This window comes from Mandrillus leucophaeus, unplaced genomic scaffold, assembly GCF_000951045.1.
Source record: "Mandrillus leucophaeus isolate KB7577 unplaced genomic scaffold, Mleu.le_1.0 Scaffold359, whole genome shotgun sequence".
In the NCBI taxonomy this organism is placed as follows: Eukaryota; Metazoa; Chordata; class Mammalia; order Primates; family Cercopithecidae; genus Mandrillus; species Mandrillus leucophaeus.
In genome coordinates this window covers 3,094,729-3,106,020 of record NW_012103798.1, presented here as the reverse complement: position 1 = coordinate 3,106,020, position 11,292 = coordinate 3,094,729, and the positions used below count along the sequence as shown (strand labels likewise).

Below are 11,292 nucleotides of genomic sequence, written 5' to 3'. Positions count from 1 at the left end.
TTCAGATTCTGATTACACTGCCTCTCACGTTTACCTCAGTATTTGGAAGTTAAAAAAAAAAAAAAATCCCCTTAACCAAATAAGAGAATAGAAACAAGAAATTCTTGTTATTCTGATGTTTTCAGAAATACTCCAATTCTCCTCCCTCTTAAAAACTTGATATATTTTTAAACATACTAATAAAGTGCCTAAGAAATTGTTCAGGTTTGAGGCAGGAAGGGAAAAGCAAGGAAAACAAGATCCTATTGATTGTCAGGCTCTCCAAACTCATTTTCAGAGCAATCCTGATGAAAGTCACAAAAAGTCTACATACCACTGTCGTTCATATCTAGTTTATGCATAGATTAGCAAAAAAAGAAAAAGTAAAAATAAGTTTGCTAATTTCCTCTCTGTCCTAAGAAAAACGTGTTTTGGGAAGGAAAGATTGAATGTAGGCTTCTCATTTGTAAATAATGGTGTAAAATTAAACTGGACCCAATGTTGTGCTAGAACCATTTTAATATAATTATACATATCTGCCAAATCCAGGAAGAAAAGGTTTATGCATATATAACTTTTCCAGTTAACATCTGCAAGCATAAACGACAATGATCTCAGTTTAATAATTCATCAGGGTCAGAGCAATTGACCAATGTCTGTTTACTGCTAGGCTTACCAACAGTAAATTACAGATGAATTCGTGTCCTTTTGCTTCTCTTCTCTCACTCTCCTTGTCCAGAGACATTTTGTCGTAAAGTTTCAGTGCAGCTCACCTCCAGCCAAAGGTAATCTTTTTAGATCAGTACTCAGTTGCTCTGAATTTTGCTTATAATTATAACCTATTTAATCACAGAAGAACCCCTGCAGAGGTGGAGTTCAAGGTTGCATACAATAACAGGAGATCACAGTTTTGAAGTCTAGCACAGATTAAAAACCACAGATGTACCATTTATAAGACACACACTGATTGTCTCTTAAACTACATATTGACTCCTTATGAACATTATTTTTTAAATAAAGTAGTGCATCTAGGACAATCAGTCGCACAATTCACACAGCCCTGAAAAGTTTTTTCAGTGCCAACTACCAGTTGGTCATGAAACGTGAATGAGCTTGAGACACTGTTCATTCCTAAGATTCAACCAAGGATTGGCTAAAACATTGGAACACCTCTGCTTAAGAAGGCTATGACCTTCCCTCCCTTCCTTCACAACTTAGTTTTGTTTGATTTTATTTTTGGTGGTGTTTGGTTGCACATGGCTAGAATGCTTTTGATCACTTTGCAAATCAGGAAAACCAATGATCTAAAACTATGACAGGATCTTAAGTAGATTGGTTTGTCCATTTCGGGTTGCTGGTTGGTAGGCCCCTCTAAGTCCCTTCGTTTTTCCTTCTATGCCTCTCGGAACTTTGATCAGATGAGTCTGAGCATCATCCCATCTAACTCTTTTAACCAATGCCTGGCTAAAACTGGAATGTCCGGCCCAGTATATTTAAAAATCACCCACAAAAAGAGGTTCTACAGGTCTTCACAAAACCTGGAATTTCCACGAGGATGTCTGATCTTTATAATCCAAGCAGTCAGCATTGAAGTTAAGCTTCCAGGAGGCAGTTTGGTCCTTATAATCCAAGCAATCAGTGGTTGAGTTAAAACCCAAGCTTGAAGCTCCATATCCCTGGGTGGAAAGAGAAGCTGGGGACTGATTGAGATGGCTGGTGACTGCATTGGTACCCATGGGACTGAGTGTGGCCCCTGGTCCGGGAAGCTGGTGATGCATAGGGGTCAAATAAGATCCACAGTCCATGCCCCCAAAGTAGGAAGTTGAGCCAGCATATCCTTGACTATAACCTGAAGCCTGAGTGTAGGTCATGGGATAGGACCTCTGCATGCAGGAAGAGGAGGTGGACAAGGGATCTGACAGTGGGGAGATGGAAGCTGGGCTCCAGATAGACACAGGAGCACTGCTGCTGGCAATGGTCGGGACTGAGGTGCTAGAGGGGGGAGTGAATTGGCCACTTGTTCCACTCTCTGAACTCACTTCCCGAGATGGAGATGTCTTCTTTTTGGCAGGTCTCACTTTGTTTTGACCTCCATTCTGCTGTTGTTGCTGTTGTTGGCGGCACTTAGCTCTTCGATTCTTAAACCATACCTTGAAGGGAAAGAAACTTCTTTAACACAGTTTTGATAACTCCTTAAGGACAACAATGGCTCCCATATTATAAATCTATCCTACATTGGCAGATCAGCTAAACACACAATTTCCCCTGCCACTGAAGACCTATTATGTGGCACTCTCATATAAACTCCTGGACTTGTAAGAAAGTTGGGGAGGCTCTGTCAAAACACTTGACGCTGCCTTATTTCTTGCCCAGAATAACATTTAAGATAATCCCCCAAATCATATAGCTAAAAACTCTCCACATCACTTTCCTATCTTATTTTGCCTCTAACACACACATACACATAGACCCAGCTATATTTTGGAACACTCTCACAGAGGAATAGAATGTATCTATGTCTTTTGGAGGGAAATACATGAGAGGTGAGAGAAAGCAATTCTGTTGTTACATGCTAACAGGAACAGCCTAAATTCATTTACAGTTCATCTTCCAGGAAGCAGCTGCTAATATGGAGGTTGGTTGGTTCCATCACCCTTCTGTCTCTCTTAGAAAGAAAGGCTCACAAAACAAAGCTCAAGGGGAAGAAACGATCTTGTTGAAGAAAGAGGTCTGAAAGTCACTATTTGCTAAAAGCTTCTTTGTGGTAAAAGGAGTGACTTACATGCACTCTGCTTTGAGCTGGGAGCACAGACCTGCTAGTCTCTGAGACTCAAGTCTGTGTCTTTAGAGTATTGCCACTCAGCACATAGACTCAGTCTCCTGTGCTGTGTTTACTGACTTACCACTTCCACCCCCTGCTGCAATCTTGACAATTCTCTTTACCAGCCCTGTTCATGTTCTGCAATGAAGGAGCTATGATTGGTGTACGAGGGGGCTTAGAAGAGAAACTACTGGCATTTTCTGGAGGACAAATCCTTAGCTGAACTTTTGAACGAGCTCTCTGTATGGGTGCTGTAACTGTGGTAAAAGTGATGCCACCAAGGCCAAGCTCAAGACCACCAACCATTTGGAGCCATTTGTTTTCTCCTAGTGAGGACTTTGGTTCAAGCCTTGCAAGTGCTAAAACTTCCTCTAACCTACTTTGAAAAGGCCCCTTTCCCAATTTGCAACCGACACTGATGTCTGTCGCTTTCATAAACATATTCTAGCTGAAGGAGAGGCCCAGGTGTGTATGTGGTTTATGTCCTAAACACTTTGCAGAGAACTCTGTATGGGGCTCACTCACAAGGCAAGCTGGAGTTGACCTTCCCTCTTCAGTTTAAGGTCAAGTTTAGGGAAACTAAAACAAGAGAGGTGTTACTAGAGACATTATGTAGATATTTTATCTGTTAAATGGCTCAGAGCTAGACAATTCTGTTCAATCCCTAAGAAGTCAAGGAAAATACATTCTTTTTGTGTTGATTTATTTAGTAAAAGCACCAGCTGCATCTGTACCCTGACTCTGCCACCAAACTTAGTTATGACCTTAAGCAAGTCATTTACTCTATTTTTTCATCTGTAAAAATATTTGGACTGTCCAGGAGCTGAGCTGCTTTCACATGTACAAGTCCACGAGAATAGGAGAGGATTTCTATACAGAGGAAGGGAAGGGTTACAACACCACGTGACTACTCTTGAAATCTGCTCAAGGATGGGTCTCTGTCCACCAGCAACCCGGGCCTTGAAGACCCTTGCTTATAGGATTAAGTGGTGATGGGCAGGCAAAAAAGGACAGGAGGAGAATAGTTTCCTGGCCCCTTAGTGAGTGAAGGAGAATTTCAAGCCTTCCTTCAGTCTTCTCAAAGACCTGGGGCTCTCCACAGCCCCATACTCTGGGGAAAGGTGGCATGATCAGGAAGGATGGTTCTGCCTGCATCTGCCCTACCTGCACCCTGGACTCGGGCAAGTTGATTTTCAGTGCCACCTCCTCTCGCATGAAGATGTCTGGGTACCGGGTCTTGGCAAACAGTGCTTCCAGCACATCTAGCTGCGCCCGAGTGAACGTCGTCCTCTCCCGGCGCTGTTTCCGGGGGGTGGCTGCGGGACAAGAAGCCCAGGGCCCTTTAGGGTGGGGGAGCAGTTTCTCAGTCATAGGCGTTTCCGCGGGTTCTCCGACGCCCCTGCCCTCCACCCTGCAGCAGTCCCCCGTTCCTCACAGCCCTTCAACTGGGAGCCTACCAATGCTCTCCCCACCGTCTCCCCAGCCTTGCTCCCCGGGAACCCAGGACACACACTGCTTCTTTCCCCACTCGTCTTGGTGCTGGGATTGCTCCAGTCAGAGCATCACTTGGAAAGTTAACAAATGAAACATTTTTAAAAACACACACACACACAAAACTTCTGCAAGGTCAACCCCCAAACCGCAACACAAAAAGGCTATTCCATGAAGTCAAAGGATCTGCGAGGACAGACTGGCAGCTCGAATTGGTGGGGGAAATCTGGATCCTGTTCCCATGATTTTTAGCACACCTCGGGCCTTTGTTCCTCCATCTTTAAAATGGGGACATAGTTCATACTTCTCCTTCTGGGAGGATTTTAAACAGATCTGATCGGAAAGGAAAGCACCCGCATTTGGAGGAAGTCACGCCTCTTGGGATTAAAGCAGGCTCTGGAGGTCATAGGGGAAGGCCTGGGCATGGAGGGAACAACTGCAAAGCCCGAGGGTGCTAAGGACTTACGGAGAGAAAACTCGGCTTCTCCAAGAGGACACTTCTGAGGAATTGGGCATTGAGATATGGGCAGGGGTCTTTTGCCCAAATGACAAGGACAGTAACCTTCCTCATCCCACTCTGATGCCGATCCTTATTTACTTGAATTAAGAATAAAGTGATGTGATTGTAACTGTTGCAGACCCACCTACTCACTTCTCCTAACCCCTGTTCTCTGCTTGGTGAGTAAATGCCCCCCTCAGAAGGCAAACCTAGTGGAGACCTACCCTGAAGCTGGGTGGGGACAGTGTGACTGCCAACCCCTGTGTTCCATGGGAACAGGGTATTGCATCCCCGGAGGATGGGCGTGGGGAAGGGGGCTGCGGGAGTGCAGCAGGGCTCACTTACCCGGGTAGCCCACGGAGGGGTGCAGCAAGTCCATACCCGAAGTGGTCAGACTCAGCCCATTGACTGCGTAAGGCGGTTGCTTAAGATAAGACATCATGCTAAGGTTGTTTGGAGGTGCAAAGTCGGCCCAAATCGGGGGTACCCAGCTGGAAGATCTTGATGCGCCGGGGGTGGACAGGTTCAGACTCCTTGGTGGGTGGGTTTGGAGCAGTGGAACTAAGGGCAAAGCAAACAAACAAACAGAGGGGCTGGTTTACTGCTTCGGAGGCAGCAGTTCTTCCACGTTTCACCACTAACTTAAAAAGAGCACGGGTTAGGCGAGGCAGAGGCTTTTAAAGGACTTGCAGACACTCCCCCCCCACCCCCATCCCCACCCCCACCCCCAGCTGCTCTGGAACTAGAGGGGATGGAGGGAGACCAGATAAACCTGTCTTCCCCACCCCCACCCTAAAGTTAAAAAAAAAAGTACCCGAAGAAAGCAATTACAATCTGCCTTCCCCAAGAACAAAACCCCACGCCTTCAAATGCACACATTGCATTCCTATCCCTACATTTGCATAGGACTCATTGGCTGGCACTAGCTAATTGTCTCAAACAAAACTTGATTGGGGCCATTTGCAGAGACAAAGAACTCTTTGGCTAAATAAATAATGCTGATAACAAAGCCCATTGGTGAGAAACAAAGAAACAATTCAAGAAATCTACCTCTCCCCAGACTGTTGCCTTTCCATGGCAGAGATTTTAATTATCTTAGCTTTTTACCACTTTCAACTGCTGCGAACCTAAAATGTCAGTGCGTTTAACATCTGAAATACCAACTTACTAAACGACAAACTTGGAAAAACCGCTCAACCACTATTATTCCACATTTGAAGTCATTTCCGGTAATCATTTTCACCTAATTAGTAGTCTGGGTAATTAGATTTCGAGGTAAGTAACAGATTTATTAGGGTTTTGGAGAACCTTGATTATACGTGTCTAAGGAACGAAAGCTAAACAAACAAGTATTTAACTTTTAATAGACACCCATCAAATATTTAAACATATTGCAAAAAAGTCTTCAAGATTGGCACAGGGCTTGCCAGAAATTGTGAAGTAAAGTTAGAATCCCACCAATCAGATAATGACGGGACCCCACATTTGTAGTGCAAGCTGCTTCCATGTTGATTTTGATGTGTGGAGGCTGCAGATCCTGCGGGAGGCAAATTTTCAGACATTTGGGTCCTCCGCAGCTGCAGCAGAGCTTCCTGTTAACTCTAACTGCCTTTTGCACATTTTAGTTTTGAAGAAAGTAGATACACAAACACCCAAAGTTGTGAAACTAATAGAATTTCTCCCTACCTTTCAAGTTTCCTACAATCCTATAAGAAAAAGAGCTCAAGGGGGAAAAGAAAGGAAGAAAAAAAAAAGTTATTTACTTTCTTCAGCTGTGTTACACGCCACCCCACCCACGCACCCCAGCAAAGAGATTCAAAGTAGATGTTAATATAGACTGGCAGTTTGCAAGTCTGACCTTTATTTTCCTAAAATGTGGCACTTATATGCAAGGATCTCTACTTTGAAACTTTGACACCATGAGAGATTGCTTCAAAATGGCGGATACAAGATAAAGGTCTTACTGAGTTTAAAGGACTCCGGGTTTTCATATTTACGTTGCTTAAGACAGCAAGACACAAAAGTCCATAAATGAAACTCAGTAACTGTAACTTCTTTCTGATTTAAATTCAGAGCACAAAAGTCATGCTTTTCTACCCCAAGATCTAATTTAATGTAATTTTATAAATGTCTTTCTTGAAGGAGTTTGTATTATCCTCAGTAAAACTAATTTAGTTGCTCCTACAATACAGACTTCATGTTTTTGCATTGTCTTTTCTTTTCAAAATGCTGTTCTTTAGAGGCTGGGAAAATAAACAAAAACTTTCAGCTTACAGGCTGTTTAAACACATATACGACTGCTTTAAAATACAGTTGTATATGTGTTTAAACAGCTTCTAAACCGGAGATTGGAGATTTTTTGTTTAATCGTACTACCTTGCAAAGTTCTGAACTACAGTACTATAGAGAATCGTAAAATCATATCAGGTGTACCCTTGAGAAATACGGAAATGTTCTTACATGTCGAGCTCTCACCAAATTAGAAATGCCTGACACATCACACAATAAAGTAGCACATTCCAACATAAAAAGCAGTAACACGCAGAAAGCACCAGGGCCGAGATCCTTCCAGGGGCTCCTTTGCTCTTACCATTGCACAATGGCTAAAATTCTCGGAATAGACTATTTTCATTTTTATCTCTGGACCCACCTTTAAAAGGAAAAGAGGAAAACCAAAAACCAAAACTAAGAGATTCTCTCCACAACTGGCCTAGTATGCACTCTGCATAGAAGGCATGGGCCCTTCAATCTAACTTTCAAAGCCCTTTTCCAATCTCGAAGCGGGGTCCAGAAGGGGGAAAAAAATGACTTTTCAAAAATCCACGCCTCACTATGACTGCTCACGAGGTGGCCTCTGGAGAACTCATACCTAGAAGCTGGCCGCGGTCGCGCGGCGAGTCCCGGCAGCCGGTCGGCGACCGCACCTCCAGGCGCGAGTGCCTGGGTCCCGCGTCCCTGCCCGGCAGCCCAGCAGCCCCGCAGCCCCGCAGGCCTGGCGCCCGAGGTCCCGCTCCACTGCCCGCGTCGCCCGCGCAGCCTTATATCTAACGGTCAATTCGTGCAATCTGTCGCTTCCCCCTCCCCCCCGCCTTGTTTTTTTTTTTTCTTCCAAGAAGCCCATCTACCAGTTGCTGTGTCCTCGCTCAACAATAATTACCTCGTCCGAGAATTAATTATAATAAATGTTTTCTTGATAAACTAACGAGATAATCCGAGGGGCACACGTCCCTTAATTACAGGCCGCCATGCTCCGCTCTGCTTCTCGTCCGGGCTGATTAATTTTCTGCATGATGGAAAGGAAACAAAACTACGCGGACTGGCGACTGGCCTGCGGCTGGGAGGACGACGAAGAGGAGGAAAGAAAGAAAAAGGAGACGTGTGGGCACCGCGGAAAACGGCCGGCGCTGGCCTCTCTCCGGCGAACTCGAGTGAAAGTTTCTGGTCTCGGGGAATCAAATAACTCTGCCACCCGCGAGGGAGGGAGGAAGAAACGTGCCAAAAGGGTTGGCCTTGACTATTAATTATCGTTGGGAGAAAGCCCCGGTGTTAGCGCTGAGGTCTGGGTGTCTACCTTACTCTGGGGGGAGGAGTTTCCTCTCCTACTCCCCTCTCTGTTGCTAATAACTTTTGTGCCTGGAAAAAGTCCCGAGCTGAGCAGGAGAAATCCTGACCCCCGAAGCTCTAGAATGGGGGGGGGGGCGCGGGGGCGGATAATTTCTAGGAGCCACTTCCCGGTCCCGTCCCCAAGCAATCCACCACCGCAGGGTCAGCGCCGCTCGGCCTTCGCTCCCCGCGCACCACTTCGTCTGTGAAGGAGGCAAAAGCCAACTCGGTGGAATCCTGACAGGGGACTTGGGTTTCCAAAAATGTGTCCCGAAATCGGGCGTCGATTTCAAGAGTCACTTGAACGCAGCAACGCGAAGACTTCTTACGAGTTTGCAGCGCGACCGGTCGCCCGCGCCTGGAGCTGGCAGGGACCTTCGGATGGTTCTCACTGGGCCGACCCAGGGCACAGGTTGGGCCTCGGCGAACCCCTCGGCCCCCGCCCGGCCCCGACCCACAACACCTTATTGTCCCCGAGCCTGGGAAGGGGGTGCGCGAGCGCGCGGGCGAGCCCTGTGGCTCCCCGCCAGAGAACAGCTGAGGGGCCGCGGTCCCAGCGGGAGGATTCCGGTCCCTGGCCTGGCCGCGGCCTCGGGCGGAGCAGGGGCCACTCGCTGCCACTTCTGCCCGCTCCAGGTGCGCGCGGAGGGCTACGTGGGGCGGGCCGCGAACCGTACCCGACACAGTCATGTTGAAAAACCACTCTTCACGTTCGCTCGGCCTGGTGACCAGGGTCGGGGACCACGACAACCAGGGGTTGCGAGGCTGCGTAATTACAACCCAGGGTGGTTTGGATTTTGGGGCGTAGTGGGTATTTAAACACAAAAAGGAGATCTGGAAGCGTTTGGGAGAAACAGAGAACCGAGCTGTGCTAGGCTGAGGGAGAGGAGGCCAAAGAGAGCAAGCAGTGAGCGCCGGAGCAACGAGAAGCCAGCGCTCCCAGTCTCCTCGGTTATCCGCTCCGGTTTCCGCTCACGTTCATCAGGGGCCGACAGGGGCTCGAGCGGCGGCCCCCGGCCCAGGCCGACCCGCAAGCGAACCTGGCTTCCGGCGCGCGGGCCCAAGAAGGCGCCTGGCTTTTTATTATTGTTGTTTCAATCCATCCATCTAGTTACATTTGCATCTTTTTGTCTCGGACTCTGAAAAGGTCCCTGGGATCCATCCAAACGACCCCAACCCGATCTAGGGGCCAAAACGCAAAGATCGCGGAGAGAAGCCTAGAACGGCGTTGACATAAAAACAAAACCACAAACAAAACCTTCCAAAACATCCCAGATTACACTCGCAGCGTTTCGACGACGTTTTGCAGAAGCGACGACCCCCAGGAGCACGCTCTCTGCCTCTCTCTCACTACCGTTCTCATCCCTAGATCACATTTTTCTTTTTGCAGCGATCGTTATTACACCTCAAAATTTGTAAGAGAAAAAAATACATCCGCCTACAGAACTCCACGTTCGCAGAGGGGCATCGGTCGGTCTATTGGAGGTACTGGGGTGATGGCCGACAGACACGGGGACACGTAGATATGGATATAGACAAGACAGACGGACACTTACCTTACAGCCTCATGGGAGGTTAGAAAAAGTCAAATATCCTTTAAATTCCAAATAACCAGCTATCCTAAAAGAAATCAAGAGTATTGAGTTAGAAACCTTGCAGTCTTCACCCTTCCATGAAAAGTCAAACACAACCAAAAAAAAAAATTTTTTTTAAAGAACAGAAAATAAGGAAGTAGGCTAGAGTTCTAAACACGCGTGGGCCCCTCTGCAATACATACAAAGTAGATGTGGTGAGTGAGGGCTGCTCTAGCAATTTTTATTTTTAATCACAGTGGAGGCTGAGTTGGAGCTGAGGTCGGTCCCGCTCTCAGGGAGATTTGCTGAGAAAGCGCCTCTCTGGCAACTTTTTGACGCAAACTCTCCAACCAATGGCAGGGAGAGAATGATTGACACATCTAAGCCAGAGGGAAAATAATAAAAACACACAACAGGGGGAGGAAAACAGGCCGCTGCTGCACGGGGGGACGAGCAGGCAACAAATCCAGGCCTCTGACATTACCAGAATGTTCTTTAAAGACACTGGGCTTTGCTTAAAATATACATTATGGGCCGGAGCATGTGAATTAATTGTATAATTAAAGTGATGGACAGGGAGTTCTTCTCTTACCCTCTTTTCCCCTGCTTCTTTTACTCCGTAATTTCCTTTCCCCTCATTCTTTTTGTTTTTTGTTTTTAGGGAAGGGAAGAAAGGAAACCCATGCAATGGAAGATGGAAGATAAAAATATTTAAGTAAATGCTGGAGAAGGGCGGGGGATAGGGAGTGACTGGGTTATCACATTCAACCCCAGCAATAAGTGTGTGGATGACAGGCAGAAAGCAAGTCAGACTGAAACTCAAAAACACTAGTATACCGTCTCAAACAGGGCCAGAACACGCTGACTGCCAGAAAGGGTAAAGGAGGAAGGCCTGGGAGTGCAATGTGAGCATGTACGGAAAACAGAGACAGAAAGATACACAAGTCCAAGAACAAACTATTTTCTAAAACTCAGTGTCTTCTCTATTCCCTAAGCCCTTATAAATATCCTTACACATATAAAATAAATGATCCCCGAGTGAGAGACCCGGGCTTCTGGTAGGCGCTGGGGTTTTTTGGAATTGAGAAACCCACGACAGACTGCAGGGAACACGAACCCCGGAATCTAATCCCAGGGCCCATTTAGGGGAAGTAGCTGGGGCCACATCGGGCCTCGAGGATGTGAGTGTGAGGTCGACAAGATATCGGGGAAGGGAGCGAGCGAGGGAGGCCCCCGCTGGAAATAGCTTCTGTGTTAGAACAAACGCCACCAAACGCCCGACACTGCGAGGCCTGGAGCTAACTGGGCTGGCGCCGCCCGAGCCC

The 11,292-nt window shown here is 46.9% G+C and overlaps 1 protein-coding gene across 5 annotated transcripts; it reads right to left on the bottom strand.

The window, feature by feature from the left end:
* Positions 1-480: 480 nt before the first annotated feature.
* On the bottom strand, positions 481-10,274 carry OTX2 (orthodenticle homeobox 2). Of its 5 annotated transcripts, XM_011989604.1 has the most exons (6): positions 10,171-10,274; positions 9,950-10,013; positions 6,477-6,496; positions 5,136-5,351; positions 3,965-4,116; positions 481-2,129 (listed from the first exon to the last, which is right to left on the bottom strand). In XM_011989604.1, the coding sequence occupies exons 4-6, from the start codon at positions 5,230-5,232 to the stop codon at positions 1,509-1,511; spliced, it is 870 nt and encodes a 289-aa protein (XP_011844994.1). In that variant the 5' UTR covers positions 5,233-5,351; positions 6,477-6,496; positions 9,950-10,013; positions 10,171-10,274; the 3' UTR covers positions 481-1,508. The 5 variants fall into 5 exon arrangements, with proteins under 5 accessions (XP_011844994.1, XP_011844990.1, XP_011844993.1 ...); XM_011989600.1 differs by lacking the exon at positions 6,477-6,496 and having other exon boundaries at positions 3,965-4,140; positions 10,171-10,271; XM_011989603.1 differs by lacking the exon at positions 6,477-6,496 and having other exon boundaries at positions 10,171-10,271.
* Between the last annotated feature and the right edge of the window lie 1,018 nt (positions 10,275-11,292).

Coding starts and splice junctions, on each gene's coding strand:
- OTX2 (XM_011989600.1), bottom strand. CDS start 5,232: ATGATGTCTTATCTTAAGCAACCGCCTTACGCAGTCAATGGGCTGAGT. Junction 4,141..5,135: donor CCCCTCCGTGGGCTACCCGG/GTAAGTGAGCCC, acceptor CCCACCCTAAAG/GGCCCTGGGCTTCTTGTCCC. Junction 2,130..3,964: donor TGCCCGAGTCCAGGGTGCAG/GTAGGGCAGATG, acceptor TTTCCCTTCAAG/GTATGGTTTAAGAATCGAAG.